This window comes from Aquarana catesbeiana, linkage group LG03 (genome assembly GCF_042186555.1).
Source record: "Aquarana catesbeiana isolate 2022-GZ linkage group LG03, ASM4218655v1, whole genome shotgun sequence".
NCBI classification, from domain to species: domain Eukaryota; kingdom Metazoa; phylum Chordata; class Amphibia; order Anura; family Ranidae; genus Aquarana; species Aquarana catesbeiana.
The window spans coordinates 295,205,243-295,223,757 of record NC_133326.1 but is presented as its reverse complement, the minus strand read 5'-3'; the positions used below and the strand labels follow the sequence as shown (position 1 = coordinate 295,223,757).

Below are 18,515 nucleotides of genomic sequence, written 5' to 3'. Positions count from 1 at the left end.
TGAGCCATTAAATAAAAAAAATAAAGAAATACAAATTTAATTGTAAAAAAGCTTGATCGCACACAACATTGGATGTTTTTTAACTTCCAGGTAACCAATGCTTTCAAGACATGTATTCATATTCACAGCAAACTTTTCACTGTATTATCTGATAGCCCTACACAGCTCTGTAGGAAAATGGCCAACACATAAATAATCAGCTAACTGCAGTTTTCGTACCTGGAATTGAAGCTACATCTGGTAAAGATGTTATTTCTGAAATAGGTTTTCAAGTAACTGTATTTTACATTTTAATTTTAATTAAGAATCATGAGAAGTTGTGCCATATTAGCACATCTCCACTCCTATTAGCATTGCTGAGTAACTCAACAGGATTGATTTACTAAAGGCAAATAGACTGTGCATTTTGCAAGTGCAGCTGCACTAATCAAAGTGCAGTTGCACTCATTTTAAATGTAATGTCGTAAAGTTTCACTTAGTAAAGAATACACAATCGGGGAAAAGGAAAATTAGAAAATAACCTCCCTGGCGGTATGATTATGTCAGATTTTTGATGCTGAAAGTGGTACATTGTTCTGCATAGAAATTTGGCGTTTTATATTGTAGGGCTGTAATTCTTAGGAACAACTCACTTAAATTTGTCCCAATAATAGTCTAGTAGACATTCCGGGTATGATAAAGTTTGAAACATGAAATCATCAATTATAATATAATTAATAACTATAAATAATTATAACAAATAATAATATAATAGTAATAAAATGTATTCAATAATGTAATCAAATCAAAAACACTGAAATTTGCTCAGTTGCAGAATTGTCGCTGACGTTACTTTCAGTGTTTGATGATGAATTTCCCCACAAATCACTATCGCTCAATTCTGCAAGTGATTTTAATTTACTATCGCTGTTTTCTAGCTGGTCTAAAACTGCTTTTGACGTAAAGGGACGCTTTTTGGTTGCTATGGACATTCTCAAGTTTCCAGGCAGAAAGAACAGTATATATAATATAAAACTGCATGCAGGGCACTGGACAAAGCACTAGGGACAAAAGAGATAAGAAATAATTTGATACAGTAAGGTAATCTGTAAGATTACAGTGTACTGTATGTGTAAAGTGTTTTTCACTTTTTGAATTTGGCGCTGGGCTCCGTCCCTGTCCATCGTGACGCTCGCAGGGAATGGAGCCCCTGATAGATCGAGCAGAGGACACAGGTCGCACACATAGCAAGGAGACATTGCAGGATCCTGAGGACAAAGTAAGTAGCTTTGCCTGGATCCTGCGATGCAATCCTGAGTGTGGCTCGGGGTTACCGCTTTTGGTAATGAGAATTCACCCCGAGCCACACTCGGGAATACCACCAGGGAGGTTAAAAAAATGTATTAAAATACTTTTTTTCTTACGCATGATTGGATGATGGAACTCAGCAGAGCTTTACCACATTTACTAAGCTCTAGGGAAAATAAGTGCAATTGCACTTGCAAAGTGCATAGTATATTTGCCTTAAGTAAATCCACCCCAATGTGTTAATCCAGTTTTAAATTGTGTGCAAATATTGTTAAATGAAATATAAAAATGTATACAGATATCAATTTATAAATGGGTAGATGTAAATGAATCTACAGTCATACAAGGCAGACATGCAATTCAAATTTACAACACAAGATGGCATTATATGCATCTCTCAGATGACTTTACCGTTAGAGTAGTAGAAATACCATAACAACATCAATCTGTATGGTAGCTGAGCAAAGAGCTAAGCGGTCATGTCAGCTGTCTCTAGAAACTACCCAGATGTTAGCATTAGAAGCACTAAAAGATTATTTGATTGATTTGCGTGAATCAATAAACATAGATTTTTTTTTCTCATTAAAGAATAAGTTCATCCAAAGTTGTCATTTATGTTACAAGCTGATTCTGGAGAGCCAAATCACACCTTGTATTCTTATATTCCTTTAGGACTCCCTGTCATAGAGTTTTGCTCTTTTCGCAGACAACATTTTTGTATTGTCCAGCACTAGGGTCATCAGTACGAATCCCAAACCACAGAACTAGCTGACTGGAGTTTACATGCTCTGTTTGTGCCTGCGTAGGTTTTCTCCGGGCACTCACATTTCTTCCCACACTCCAAAAACAAGCTGGTAGGTTAATCTTCTGTCTAAATTGGCCCTAGTATAGGTATGCGTGAATGAGAGTTAGGGACCTTAGATTGTAAGCTCCTTGAGGGCAGAGACTGATCTAAATGCACATTATATATATAAAGAGCTGCATAAATTGTCAGCCTTATATAAGTGCCTGTAATAAACAAATAAATAAATAATCATGTAAAAATCCAATATAGTGATAAAAAGTCCTGAAAATGACCTAAACAATTCCCTCGGCGATATATAAAACTATATGTTGTTTCAAAAAATGTAACAATTAGCTTTAATTGGACTAACACTGAAATTATAAAGGTTATATTAGTAAAATAAGAGAGGCAGTTAACGTTATTATCATGCAAAATAATGTAAGAAGGGTGTCCATAGCAACAAGAGTGTTGTTTTCACTTTTCTAATGCAGCTGGGGAAAGAAGAAATAAGCTAATATCCACATATATCCTTACATTCACTTTTATATAATATGCCTAGATAAAAATTGTTAATATATGGAATAATATTTCCATGGGTTCCAAAAGAAAGAAATACAGACTTGACATACACTATATTACCAAAAGTATTGTGACACCTGCCTTTACACGCACATAAACTTTAATAACATCCCAGTCTAATGCCCTGTAGACACGATCGGACATTGATCAGACATTCCAACAACAAAATCCATGGATTTTTTCAGACAGATGTTGGCTCAAACTTGTTTTGCATACACATGGTCGCACAAAGTGGCCGGAAAATCCGATCGTAAAACACGTACGTTGGGACTATAAACGAGGCAGTAGCCAATAGCTTTTGTCTCTTAATTTATTCTGAGCATGCGTGGCACTTTGTGCGTCGGAATTGTCCACACACGGTCGGAATTTACGCAAACAGATTTTGTTGTGGGAAAATTTTATAGCAAGCTCTCAAACTTTGTGTGTCAGAAATTCCGATGGAAAACGTCTGATGGAGCCCACACACGGTCAGAATTTCCGACAACAAGCTCCGATCGCACATATTCCGTCGGAAAGTCTGACCGTGTGTACAGTCCATAGGGTTCAATATTGAGTTGGCCCACTCTTTACAGCTATAACAGCTTCAACTCTTCTGCGAAGGCTGTCCACAAGGTTTAGGAGTGTGTCTATGGGAATGTTTGACCATTCTTCCAGCACATTTGTAAGGTCGGGCACTGATGTGGACGAGAAGGCCTGGCTCGCAGTCTCTGCTCTAATTCATTCCAAAGGTGTTCTATAGGTTTAAGGTCAGAACTCTGCAGGCCAGTCAATTTCCTCCACCCCAAACTCACCATGTCCATGTCCATGTCTTTATGTTTACTTGTCTACTAGTTTGTGCACTGGTGTGCAGTCATGTTGGAACAGGAAGGGACCATCCCCAAACTGTTCCCACAAAGTTGGGAGCATGAAATTGTCCAAAATGTCTTGGAATGCTGACGCCTTAAGAGTTCCCTTCACTGAAACTAAGGGGCCAAGCCCAACCCCTGAAAAACAACCCCACACCATAATCCCCCCTCCACCAAATGATTTGGACCAGTGCACAAAACAAGGTTCATAAAGACATGGATGAGCGAGTTTGGGGTGGAGGAACTTGACTGTGCGTGTAAAGGCAGGTGTTTAATTAAAAATAAAAAAACAATGTCACCCCGATGTAGATCCCTCGCCAATCATTCCTCCCGCCGCACTACGCCAGTACTAGGGGTGGGCGGGAGGGGCATCTGCCCTGAGCGAAATGATTTAACGTGAGAAGAGGGGGCAGTTTGCCGGGGACAACCGTTCCAAGGATACAATATGCTGCCAAATGTAACACAGGCAGAGAGCAGCTTTGTCCTTGCATGTAGATCATAGTACTACACCCGCCCGCCTACCTGCACAGTGCACTGTACTAGTTCTATCCTTCAGTAACAGTAGACTGAAGCAGGCGGGGCACGTGAGGTTGGGAAGGCATTAGCTATCAGTGCTTACAGATTCAGTCTACATGCATACAACTTTCCCTCTCCTAGACAGCAGCTTCTCTCCTCCCTCTTCATTCATTTCTTTATCTCCTGCTTTATCTCTAACTGTCCCAATGTCTGCAGGAGATCCCCACCTTCTCCCATCCTGTACCCCAAATCCTCCTGTTCCTCTCCCTGCTCTATACAATCTCAGAGCCTATTCCTCCCTCTGTATAGTGACCCCCCCTGTGCCCTTCCCTCGGACCCCCTCCTTTCTACCTGCACAGCCAAGCTGAGTGGTGTTCTCTTCTCTGTCTCTGTGCTGCTGAGGGTAACAGGAAACAGTAACATACTTTCAGGCTTCATATAACTGTTAATTGCTGTTATATCGGATTCTATTTTTAGTAAGGGCCCATTCACAAGGGGTGCAAACAATGTGTCTCCTATGCAGGGCTATAGTTTATCAGCACTGGGGTTACATTGGTGTTGTGCGCATCCCAGTGTCAGCACCCCATTCATGTGTACTGGGACATGAGGCTGCATGGACACAGCCTCTGTATCCTAATATGACATGCAGGTGCGGATTCCAATAGAACTGAATGGGAATAGGACGCTGGCACAGGGATATGTACACAATGCCCATACATTCCCGTACTGATAAAAGAGAGCCCTGCACAGGACACACATGTCTGCACCACATGTGAATGTGCCCTACAGAACTCCTGTACATGGAGGCTTAGTGAGCTCCCTACGCATAAGAAAACAGGAGCTACTAAACCTGGCCATAGATGGATGGAAATTCAACTGGTCCAACAAGGACCGGATACATTTCAATCCTTCTATAGTTATTCTTGTTAAAGAGAAGTCAATTTAATGTCCAACTTCTCTCAAACCAGATGAAATGTATCCTTCAATCTGCAGCGATGACATAGATATCTCAGCGGAAAGGATTCCCTCATCCACCTTAGTTGTGTGGATGGGGGGATCCACTCAGTTTTTTTCAATCAGACAGCCTCCAGCTTACCATACATTATGCATTCTGATTGTACAATACCTTTTGGATCTACCACCAACTATGTAGTACAAAGGCCTGCTTGATTGGATACCACTTAAATCAATTGTATAGGTCTGTCCATATATTACAAAGTTTTGGTAAATCTAAAGGAGATTGTGCAGAGATTGTACAATCAGAATGTATAGTGTATGCTATACACACAGTCTAGTGTTCTTGTGCATGAGTACTAACAATGACAAATGTTTTCCCTGTTATCTTTATTCTCATCTTTGCAGATTTGTTTGCCCAGGAGCTTCGTCTTTGAGTCCATTTAACAAGAATAACTATAGAGGGATTGAAACGTATCCGGTTCTTGCTGGACCAGTTGAATTTCCATCCATCTATGGCCAGGTTTAATAGCTCCTGTTTTCTTATGCCTGGGGAGCTCACTAAGCCTCCATGTACAGGAGTTCTGTAGGACACATTGTCTGACTCATTGTCTAATGCCCCGTACACACTAGGGTTGCGCCAATACCTGTTATGTGCCAACAATACTTGTGCTCAAGTACTCGCTGATACCAGTTGCCGATACCTTTGCAGTGGGCTCAAATTGCACTGTAAAGAATCGCATGTGATTTGAACATTAATGTGGTGTGATTCCTGTCTGAATCACATGCGGTTTCCCGCACCACTCCTGTGTGAACCCAGGCTGAAGTCACTATGATAAGCCTGGGTTCACACATGAGTGGTGTGGGAAACCACATGTTATTCAGACAGGAATCACACCACATTAATGTTCAAATCACATGCGATTCTTTACAGTGCGATTTGAGTCAACTCATTTTGTATGAGCTCAAATCGCACGGAAAGTATTGCTTTCAGATATTGGAGCATTTGCACAAGTACAAGTACTCTTGCAAATGCTTAGTATCAGCAACTATATCGGTATCAGTGCAACCCTAGTACACGCTTTTTTTTTTTTTTTCAGCAGGCTGAACAGATCCTTGCATCCACTCAAAACAAAGTGAATGGAGGAATCCCTCTCTGTGCTATTATACTCTGACAATGAACTCCTCCACTGTCAGAATACAATGATCAGCGCTGCAGCCCTCAGATCAAAGGAGGTTTTCAAGCAGGACCAAGATCAGCTTTAGCTAGTTTTAGAGCACCATTTACAATCTTCAGAAATCACCCTTGAACAGCCAGGTTACTCATTACTGGCTGCAAACCAAGCTGTCATAAAAGCAATCCAATTGGCTGTGTGCTTTGTGATAATTGTGATGACCAACCACAAATGTTAATAATAATATTGGTGCACTCTGCACATATGTTTTTGTGTGCTGCAAATGCTTCTACTAGCTCTGACCCCTGCTCTGTGTTGGGGGGGGGGGGGGTTTGGCATCTTTGCCCTGGAATACCTTGTCCCACCACTGGGTGGGGCCTTCTGGTGAAAAAATAAAGGATTTGTCGAAAACTGTGTGTGTTTTTTTTCTTTGAGACACTTTTTTTTTTTTTTTTGGTGAATGAGTAGAGGTACAATGTACCCCTACTCATTCACATAGGGTGTGGGATCTGGAGGCCCCCTTGTTAAAGTGGTCATCTGAATGCAATTTTGTATCCACTCAACAGTTCATCTTGGTGATAAAAGCTGGAAGTATACTGTCAGGTGGGGTATTATGAGTTCTTACAGCTTCCATAAAAGTGTATTATTTAAAACTCACAAATGACAAATTAGCATTTTGTATGCAAAAAAAATACAATGCAAGCCCAAATTGTTTTGCTTGCAATTTATATTTCGTAGTCATAAACTCACAATTATCTGTTTTGTCAGTGAAGGTCAAGGTTCCATCACAGTTACCCATTTATCTTTTCTCTGTTATTTATTTTGAATGCAGAACAGTTTGTGTACTATTATGTCTTCATCATGATTGCTATAAAAATACAACTTCAAGGATTCTTAAAGCAGCCATGATAATATTATTAGAAATGTATATTGCATCCGGTTATGAATACTTCTTGTTTCTTTTTCTTAGTGTAAACAGATTTAATACCTACACACTTAAAAGGCAAAAGGTAGCAGAAAAGGGCACAAGTATTGTATTACAAACAAAAGAGAGAGACAAGTGATAGAAAGGTGAAAAAAAAAAAAAGAAATTCAACCTACAAGCGACAGTTTCTGTCAAAATAGTAAAACAGTTGAATTTGTTGATAATGCGCTGCCGTGATTTGTTTAATTGTCTTTCTACTTGAAATCTGGCTGATAACCGGTAGGCAGGGAAGCAATATTCATGAAAGGTCAACTGTAATATAGACAATGCTAAGTCTGATAAAAGTGCTAGTTATGGAAGTTTCACATGCTGCATTGTTAAATGTGAAATCTATGAAAATTTGGATATAATGGGGTTGATTTGCAAAGTGAATTTTCACTTAGCTATGTGAAGGAGGAGAAGCTAAATTAAAATTTGCTTTAAAAATAAAATTCGTAATAATCAAGTTTAGGGCAAATTGGAACTTGTTCATTCTGGTGCATTACGTTAATGCACACATGTTAATGCACACATGTTAATGCGTGGGTTTTTTTGTGTTAATGTGTGTTGCATTAAGTTGGCCCATTTATATAAAAGGGATCCCATAACACTAGAAAAGTGACATAAAATAAGAAAAAAATGTTAGCAATTACAGTGAAACAAGGTGCCTTCCTCTTTAAGAAAGTGTATCCTCTTAGTGCACAACAGTTCACAAAGTCTGTAAAGAGACTGTAATAAAACTGTGCAATCCAGTGCAGTTCAGCTTGTTCTTCCACCAATGGGATCATACTGTAAATATTCTTAGGGTGCATAAAAAAACAACAGACAAGAAACAGGCAGAATAGATACAAAGGACGAACTCCATAGCTTAATACTGTTAAAATGCACATTGCAACAGGAGCTCCTGTTCCCCTGATGAGGTCTGACATAGGATAAATGTGTAGCGAGGGACTTGGCCTTTGACATCATCTCGCCTGCCAACTGCCAAGAGGGACAGTATTTTCTAGCCTCATGCATTCCTTGCTGTTTGTGTGAGTACCTTTTTATATAAAATAAATATGATGCACATTTAAATAGTATTACACAAAGGAGTTTGTCTCTGTCCTTTTTTATGTGCCCTGAGGATATTTATGATCCCATTGGTGGAAGGATGAGCTGGGTGATACTGCTGCCACACTGAGGATTACGGATTAAGTGCTTGTTTGGAGTTGCTAACTCAGATATCTAATGCTTCGTGTACACTGGATGTTTTTACAACCTCTCCTGAATGATTTAACTTGATAGTAACCAACGTTAAAAACGTCCGTTTTGCCACGTTTACATGCCACGTTTGCTCTTCGAAGCGTTTAAAAAATATATATATATATATATAATGCTTTTAAACTCAACTGCCTAAAAAAGGACTATAAACAACCCTGTGTACATGTACTTACCATCTGGTAAGACACCTGGACACTGGGTATTGTGTGACGTTGGGGAAAGCACTGGATTGCACAGTCTCTTTACAGACTTGTGACAGAGTGAACTGTTGTGCACTAAGAGGATACACTTTCTTAAAAGGGAAGACACCTTGTTTCACTGTATTTGCTAACAATTTAAAACATATAGTTTTATGTCTTTTGTTTTTGAAGGACGTTGGTTTAAAATCTTTTTCAGATTGTGCACTTATTTGTTTCAGCTTTTGATTGCGGTTGCATTTTCAGGCCGACACTGTGCTGCATTTTACTTGTTTATTTATTTAGACACCAAATGCAAAAAAAACAGTTTTTTATTAACACACCAGAACAGACCAAAAATCGGATTTGCATAGGGTTGCCACCTTTTCTTCAAGTCAAACCCGAACACTTTAGCGGCACACAGCAATTTTTTTTGTAATATAAACTATACATATATTTTGCTATTAAATAACATTTCTAATCATATGAAGTTAATAACAAGAGTCCACCTCTACATTAGAGTCCACAGAGTTCCCTTTTTATATCCGAACTCGCAGAGTTCCCTTTCACTGTAAGGGGGGGCTCTGCAGACTCTGATGTAAGGGAGAACTCTAACATAAGGAATGCTCTGGGAACCCTGATTTAAGGGGCAACACTGAGAACTCTGATGTACGGAGAGGACTCTGATTGAAAGGGGAACATTGTGGCCTCTGGTGTAAAGGGGAACTCTGATTTAAGGGGTGCTCTGAGAACCCTAATTTACCTTAGTGTACTCAGAGACAGGAGAGAGAAGGGGGAGACTTCAGTTACAGACAGAGATGGATGGCGAGCTCACTGATCCCTTGGCAGTCAGCACCTCTCATCCAGATGTATCTAAGGCTGCTGGACTTCAAATTTCCGGCCCGCACTTTTCTTTTCTAAGGAGTGTGGGCAGACCCAGAGGGGTAGGGCCAGGAGGAAGAGGTGCAGATTGAGCCCTTTCTCCTCTCCCATCTGTGTGTGTGTTTGGGGGGGGTTGTTAGTGCTGGCTTTGGGTAGCATGAAAGAGAATGTAACAGACAACTGCAGCCAGCAACCCTGCTGGGAAGCCATAGTCCAGTCTGAATAATGTGTCTGGGTTTCAGGCAGTCTGAAACCTGGCCACATGATTCCAAACCCAAACTGTCCGGGTGAATCCCGCACTGGTGGCAACTCTAGATTTGCACCATTTGTTCTGAATCAGCACACCAAAACGCACAGTAATCCTGCATTGGGTTTATACATAGGGTGCTAGTGACAATAAATGATTAATGCAGCAAAGAGCAGTATGTAGAGTGCCCTCACTGATAACAACAGTATAAAACATGTTTTAGAGTTCTGACTTCAGTAAGAAGTAAATTTACTAACTGACTTCCAGATACTATCAGAAAGCTACTAATTATTTCATTGCAAATCATATGTTTAGACAGTTTCTTTCTGTGTACGTGACTACAAATTGTGTTAACACAACGTTTTATACTTTTGCTCTATATTGTTTTAATACATTTTGATTATTTTGCTTTAAAATTGAATTTCTTAGTTCTTACCTTTGGTGTGAACATGTGACGGATGCCATCAATGGAGCCATTCAAAAGCAAAGCCCGCACAAGGAAACAGGTGAGGACCACATATGGAAAAAGAGAGCTGAAGTACATGACCTTGGGGAAAACACATGGAACAATCTCTAGATATATGCCAAGATTTCATAGGTATAAAAGTATAGTAATGATCAATAGATAAATATACATTCTCATGCTTCTTATAATCTATCATTAATAAGCTCACAACACATTACAATCTGACTGTATAATCTCCTTTAGATCTACCAACAGCTATGTAAGTGCAAGGGCCCATATATTTGGTATTTTTATTGCTTGATCTTGTTTAAAATACTTTTCCAAATAGCATAACATTTTAAATACACGTAGCTGAACTGCAGCCTTACCTTTCTTCTTGCACAGTTTTACAGACTTCTCTCTTGTAATAACATTGCTCATTCCAATTTCAATGCACACTTTGAGCTTTTCACAGGGTACATTAGAAGCTGCAGCAAGTTAGAGAGAGCCTGCCTCATTTGCTGGCTGGGGGACACCCAGCATCATCTAGCACTTTCCTTGCCTGCTGAACTGTTCCTGGCCCACCCTTTTCATTTATTGGAGGCTCAGTATTACATGTGAGAGTTAGCACAGCTTCCTGATTTCAGGAAGCTATATACAGCACCCTACTGGCCGCTCATACCACACATGATCTGCCTGCATTGCATAGAGAAGCACAGTGACCTAGCAAGAATGTCACTGGGTCCAAAATAAGGCATGTGATGAAAACAGAAATGTCCTACCTAATAATATCAGTATCATGTTGATGAGAGGGAAAGGAAGAAAAATATAAGCAGATCAAACCTCAGCTTTAAAGTACAGCATATAATTTGTATATGTGACCTAATATATATATATATATATATATATATATATATATATATATATATATATATATATACACAGTTTATATTAAACTTTGCATGCATTTAAAATGCTAATATATACAAACCTTGCCAGAAGACTGAATGCCTTTAATCATGGCAAGGCATACAAATATCCAAGCAACAAGTAAACAAAGAGTCATTTTCCAGTTCAGTCCTCCGCCTTCTGTGATTGAGTCGGATATATTTAAGGCTTCTCTGTACCAGTAATAAGTAGTTGCAGAACTTTTCTCACATTCCGGCTCAACAACTAGACAATTAATAATAAAACACTTGTAAAATGAACAGCTAATATGAAAGTAAAGTCACCGTTAACTTCAAGTATTGATATACAGCAAATGACTGTGTAAATGACCATTACAAATATACTGTAAGTTATTATTTTTTTAGTAAAAAACAATTGCAACTAGGGTGCACTGTAGACTTTTATAGAGGCTTTTCAACATTTACTATTAACTAGGTGCATAACTACAAACCATGAGGACCAATAGCAAAATTTTGATAGGGTATCCCCCTAGCGGCCTCTCTCTGAGGACCAAACTGCTCTGCTTATTTTCATCCCTCTTCCCCACCTTAAAATGCTGAAAAAAACAAAAGTGATTAACATCTGTAAGAGAAAAAAGTTAGGTATTATGTTTACCATAATAAAATGTTGTATATGCCTGCCTGAAAACAACAATGCTCTGCGCCTAGTACGATATATCCCACAGAATATGTGCAGCACAAAAATAAATGAATAAATCAATAAATCAATAGCAGCTACTTAAATAACAGTCAAAAAAATTGATAATGGGCAATAAAGAACAAATTAAATAAATAAAGTCATTTCAATATTGCAGCAGCGCTTGTGCGCCCCCAAATCAATAGGGTCCGCTTCACAGTGACCCTGTTGATTTGGGGGTGCACAAGCGCTGCTGCAATATTGAAATGACTTTATTTATTTAATTTGTTCTTTAATGGCCATTATCAGTTATGTTTACCATACCCTAGCTTATACCTAGGTGAGGGTGACGTCACTATTAGGTATTAGGTTCAGAACGAACTGTGTCTGTTTGGCTCCTGTTCATATAGATGCTCAAATATATCTGTTCATATATACACTATCATATATAGAAGGGGTATTTCTACCCCTAATATATATTTGACAGCTTCTCACTGTCAATGACTGTATCCCTAGCAACTGCTGCCATTACCAGGAATCCCAGTCACATAAGCAAAAGGGCAAGAATAGCAGAGATATCACCACACAAACATGGTCACTGGCCATATTTGAGCAATGCAATTGACCAGTTATGGCCATAACAATATTTGATCAATGATGTCACTACTATCCCCAACTCTTCCCCTATATAGATCCCAAATATTTTGGGATTTCTTTGGAGGGGTCTATGTGGCTTTTAAGAAAATAGAAACCAGAAGGGAAATGTCAATTACAGGCAATTTAACCTCACTGGTGGTAATTCCGAGTGTGGCTCGGGGTTACATTTAAGTACCATTAGCGGTAACCCTGAGCCACATTCGGGATTGCATTGCAGAATCCTGGTACAGCTTACTTACCTTGTCACCAGGATCGTGCGATGTCCCTCCACTGTATCTGCGGGCTGTGTCCTCCACCTGAAGCTCTGTGTTCTGGGCTCCGTTCCCTGTGAGCATTGCGACTCATGGGGGCGGAGCCCGGTGGTAAATTCAAAAAGTACACAAAACATAACAAATACAGTACACTGCAATCTTACAGTATTGATACATTACTGTATCAAATCATTTCACATCCCTTTTGTCCGTAGTGCTTTGACCAGTGCCCTGCATGCAGTTTTAGATTATATATACTGTTCTTTCTGCCTTTAAACTTGATTGTCCATGGCAACCAAAAAGTTTCCATTTACATCAAAAGTGGTTTTAGACCAGCTAGAAAATAACGATAATAAATTAGAATCACTTGCAGAATTGAGCGATAGTGATTCGTGGGGAAATTCATTTTATTATTATTTATTATTTCTTATAATTATTTATAGTTATTTATTATATTATAATTTATGATTTTGCGTTTCAAACTTTATCATACCCGGATGTCTACTATACTCTTGTTTGGACAGATTTAAGTGTGTTATTACTAAGAATTACAATATAAAACGCCAAATTTCTATGCAAAACAATGTACCGCTCTGAGACGCAAAAATCTGACATAATTATGCCACCAGGGTGGCTGCAAAATTACTGGCCCAGGCCAAATAGAATTTGTAAAGAATTGTTTTGCACTGGTTTTGCCTATATGCCCAGAAAATGGGCATTTTCAATTTGACATACGCACCTCCCATTGATTTCAATGGGTTCGACGTCCGAACTCTTTACAGAACACTGTCTGAACCGATCCAAGGGCGCTTCGGCAGCGCTGCTTTGCGGGTGCTTTTAATCCTTTATTCGGCCGCTAGCGAGGGTTAAAAGCACCCCGCTAGTGGCTGAAAAACGCTGCCAAAACTAGCGACGCTTTATTGCTAACGTCCCGCACCCCAGTGTGAAAGTAGCCTTGCACAGATTTTGACAGATTTGTGAACAATATTTGAGAGAAATAGGCCTTTTGTGTACATAGAAAAAGTCATAGATCTTTAAGTTCAGCTCATGATAAATAGGGGCAAACACAAAAGTGTTGCGTGTATAACTTTGCTCAGTGTAAGTCCAGGAAAACTTTCCCCCTACAGGTGTTTCCCCTTTTTTTGCAGCAACAGTTTGAAGTGCTTAAAGGGCAAGGTTCATGGTAAAATAAAATATGTATAAATTAAAAACAGGTAGCAGAATAACTGTCACCATGATCAGTACATTCTTTGGGATCAGTGCTGTGGACAGAAGCTGCCAGAGAAGAGAGGGCAGCAGAGCCGGAAATTAACATTTTACTGTAATTTTCCATCTAACTATTCTGCCCTCCTCAGCTCACAAGGCTTTTTTCAACATCAAATGATGTATTGGATCTCAGGACTTGCGGCATATTGCATTTTCATCACCGCCTATGCTTTTTCATCACCGCTGAGCATTGTGGTTTAGTGTTCCTGCACACAATTACTCTATAATCATAAAACAAATGTATTTAAATTGTTAATCTTCAACTGTATTGCCAGTTTGTAGCTGAGAAAACACGGCTGGATTTTTTTTACAGCCCCAGGTAGACTAAGTTAGGTATACAGGGTTCATTTTAGAGTGCCTGGATAGGCCGTGACAGAAGCCAATTATTCTACTCCTGGGGGAGGACTAGATTTTGTTTCGTAGCCATTACAGCCTTGGGTAGGCTATACACAGTGCACATTTCTTTCCTGCAACATGATTCCCACATCAACACAGACAGTGCTGACAGGAAAATCCCTCCTGCCGAGCCATTGTCTGCTTGGCAGAAGACATAGATTATCTCTAGCGGCTATAGCAGCCGCTAGTGATAATCGTAAGAGAACATGGCAGGTTGGTTGTACCCAAGTTGATTGATCGGTCAACTTGGTACATTCAGCTTGCGCATTAACAGTTCGAAACTTGACCATTTCAGCATTCGTACTGTGTATGGCTGGCCTTAGGCTCCATGCGCACTGGGCTTAAAAAAAAAGCCAGTTCCCTTGACAGAAAAAAAAAAACGCTCACATAGAGCGTTTTTGTACACAGTGTGGGCGAGCTTAGGATAATTTCTGCCAGAAAGCTCCAATCAGAAACACAAACAAGAAGGGTTTTTTCCAGCTTCTAAACGCTGAGCTCAAAATATGTCTGTAATCACCCTAATGTTCATGGATACATAGGATAACATTGAGCTTCTTCCACAGGCAAAACACAAAACTGCTGTAGAAGCAGCGATTTTTAAGCCAGTGTGCATGAAGCCCAAAAGCCATTCCAGCAACTAAATAACTGCTCTTTGCTACACAGAGAAAACATGGGAGTGCCATGACTAGTAGATATCCTTAAGACTCTTCCTGTGCATCTGTCGTCAACTTTTCTTGACTGAAGATTTCACAGAGAGTCAGAGTCAAGTTGCATTCTAAACCAGGTAAATTAATATGCTTATCTCTAGTTCTGGACTTTGCACAAAGGATGGTGTAACATTATAGTGCTGCCTTTGGCAACAAAACCCAGATGAATACAATGGTGCCAGCATATGTTTGTTCATCTTTGCTGAGAAGTCATTTGGGGTTGCCTTTTCATTATAATACATGGTGAAGCACCTAGGTTAAAAGTGGTAACACGAGGCTCACTGAAAATTACTACCTCTCATATGAACCTATCAATATGTTTTCACTCAGGCTTAAGGCTAATAGCAGTAAATAAGTGAAAAACGAAAATAATATCTAGACACCACCCCTTAATTAGACTGTGCTGGAGGGTTCAGTCAGGCACTACCCTGTTCCCCAATCTTTTGGAACGTAATACTTTGTTATGTCTCTTCAAACATTAATCTAAATCCTAACACACTTTACTGTGACTATATTTTTACTTTATCTGAAATAAAATTATAAGTAGGTATTATATTTAAAGCTCACAGGTGTTAGAACCATTTTTCACCAAAGGGCACTGATCCCAGGGGAGCGGATGCTGGAAGGACTGCGAAAAATAAAACAGACTCCATCCAATGATGACATTGTAGTAAAGTGCCACAAACAAACAAACCTGTAAAACAAAAACAAAAAAGCTAGTGAGTCAGCATTAAGCTAGGCAAACAGTATTTGGAGACAGTTCAGCAATTTTAGTCCCTATGCTTCTCATGACAGGTTTCATTGAAATTTTTAATGAGCATATCTGAGCTCCAAAAGGCCAGTAAGGCTGCTAATCATATTGATGGTTAGAAAGTATAGAAGACAAGAGGATCAGGCTAGCTATTAGTGAAATTAAAAGTGAAAATAATTGCAAACTGCAGTGCCCTGTACATACAAATGCCACTAAGTGCCTGCACTGTTGTCCTGTATCTGGCTTAAAATATTTCTATATCATAATTTCTATTTCTAATTCTATTTGTATATCTTCTAGAAATAAAAATCATTAAATAGATATGCAGTTATAGGTTTTAATACTGAGTGGTTAATCAAAAAATCTAACTTCTCAGGTTTTTGTAGTAGATTAGATAGCAAAATAACAGAAAAGCCAACACTAAATCAACTCAGACTAATACAGCTATATAAAATAAATGAACATTTAACAAAATAAGTATTCATTTTAGTTTTAGAAAGTTTATTATGGTCCCCTTGTTAGCTATTATATGCTCTTATAAATGAATGTGCTTCAAGTCCGTTTTAATGTTCTTTATGCGTGTGACAATCAATTTACATAGCATATGGCTTTTGCAAATAAGTTCCAGGAAAATAACTACTGGCCAGATGCTTCTATTTAAATAATACAGCAGATACAGATTTTTACATCAATTAATGATGACACCATGTTATCACACAAAATCAACACATTTTAAAAGTATCTTACTGCTACCAATTAAAGCAATTATACTTTAGCAAGCAATGGCCTTAATTTCATAATGATGTACAAGATGAGGTTGTATAACTGTAGCCCCTATTATATCAAATGGTGGCTTTAAAACACCAGCTCCAAAAGAAGAATTGAAATTTAAGATCTGATAAATGGTCAAATGAGACAAATCATGAAATTCCTGAGCTATGTTGAAATGAAAGTACTTGCATATTTATTGATACTGTTCTATATTAGCAAGAGTGCACACATATGATGACTTACAATACAGCTTGAAAATCCAATTCCACCCATTTTAGGGCTAATGTAATTCCAAACACCAATACTTCCTCTTCGTATTCTCTGTCCTACAGACAGCTCCAAGAAAAACAGTGGAATTCCAATAACCAGAAGGAGGATTAAATATGGCACCAGATATGCACCTAAAATGAATACATTAGGTTTAGTATAACTTAATAACTTCAGCCATATCCCTGAAAGGTCATAGCTAATGGAAAAGACAAGGAAGAATTATCATCTAATTTTCTACAAATATACCCACCAGAAGAACCCATCCTATTGTATAGTTTATTTTCCTTATAACTGATTAGCTGAATATAGACTACTACGTTTTTACCAGATTTTTTTATTTCTGAAGAACTACAATACTACTCTAATAATAAAAGAAAAACTATGGTACATGTGCCATATTAACAGAATTCAAGTGAACCTTTCAGCCATTTTACAGATTTATCATTAAAACTAATTCTTAAAAGTAGATATCTTTTTTTAGTCAGAAACCCCTTCCTTTGAGCGAATCTTTCAATTTGTTCCAGGAGTTTGACATTTCCGACTTCTGACAAACAACCTCATCTGCCTGCTCCCTATTTAATAGGAAAGTCCTTAATGACCAATGAAGTGCTTCCAATGATCCTGGTAATGGGAATTTGTCATGGCCTAGCTCTAAGGCCACACTTCTATACCAAGGTAAAACGAAATCAGAGAGGCATGCAGAGGCAAACGTTTCTATGCATATCTAATGCCGCGTACACACGGTCGGACTTTTCACCTGCAAAAGTCCGACGGACGCCGCCGGACAAAGTCCGACGGAAAGTCCGACCGTGTGTGGTCTCCATCGGACTTCCGACGGACCGTTTCGGTCGGATTTTTGCGGAAATCCGACGTACTTTAGATTTGAAGCCTGCTTCAAATCTTTACGTCGTACCTCCGCTGGACTCAGTTCCTGACGGAAAGCCCGTTCGTCTGTATGCTAGTCCGAAGGACCAGATACGACGGAGGAGCAGGTTGCTGCATCTCGCGCTCGCTGCAATAGGAAAAACAAATCTTCCTATTGCGGCGAGCGCGGGGCATACCAGGCCCTTAGGTCTGGTATGGATTATAAAGGGGAACCCCTACGCCGAAAAAACGGCGTGGGGTCCCCCTAAAATCCATACCAGACCCCGATCCGAGCACGCAGCCTGGCCGGTCAGGACAGGGGGTGGGGACGAGCGAGCGCCCCCCCCTCCTGAACCGTACCAGGCCGCATGCCCTCAACATGGGGGGTGGGTGCTTTGGGGGAGGGGGGCGCCCTGCGCCCCCCCCCCCAAAGCACCTTGTCCCCATGTTGATGAGGACAAGGGCCTCTTCCCGACAACCCTGGCCGTTGGTTGTCGGGGTCTGCGGGCGGGGGCTTATCGGAATCTGGGAGCCCCCTTTAATAAGGGGGCCCCCAGATCCCGGCCCCCCACCCTATGTAAATGAGTATGGGGTACATGGTACCCCTACCCATTTACCTAGGTAAAAAGTGTCAGTAATAAAACACAACACAGGTTTTTAAAATAATTTATTAAACAGCTCCGGGGGGGTCTTCTTCCGTCTTCGGGGGTCCCTCCGGTTCATCTTCTCCCGGCGTCCGGTTGGTTCTTCTCCGCTCTCCGGCCTCTTCTCCCGGTGTCCCAGGTCTTCGGCCGGCCCCTCCGCTATCTTCAGGTAGCTCTATTGCTAGCGGAGGTCCGGACTTCTGGGCTTCTTGGCTTCTTGGCTTCTTGTGTTCTCTTCTC

The 18,515-nt window shown here is 39.8% G+C and overlaps 1 protein-coding gene across 1 annotated transcript in view; it reads right to left on the bottom strand.

The window, feature by feature from the left end:
* The window catches only part of SLC6A15 (solute carrier family 6 member 15), a 78,704-nt gene that overhangs the window by 21,828 nt on the left and 38,361 nt on the right, over positions 1–18,515 (bottom strand). Inside the window, exons 3-6 of the mRNA XM_073620216.1 lie at positions 16,741–16,898; positions 15,543–15,669; positions 11,106–11,287; positions 10,106–10,216 (exon numbers count right to left, since the gene is read on the bottom strand). Coding sequence (XP_073476317.1) covers positions 10,106–10,216; positions 11,106–11,287; positions 15,543–15,669; positions 16,741–16,898 — 578 coding nt within the window. The remainder of the gene's footprint in view (positions 1–10,105; positions 10,217–11,105; positions 11,288–15,542; positions 15,670–16,740; positions 16,899–18,515) is intronic.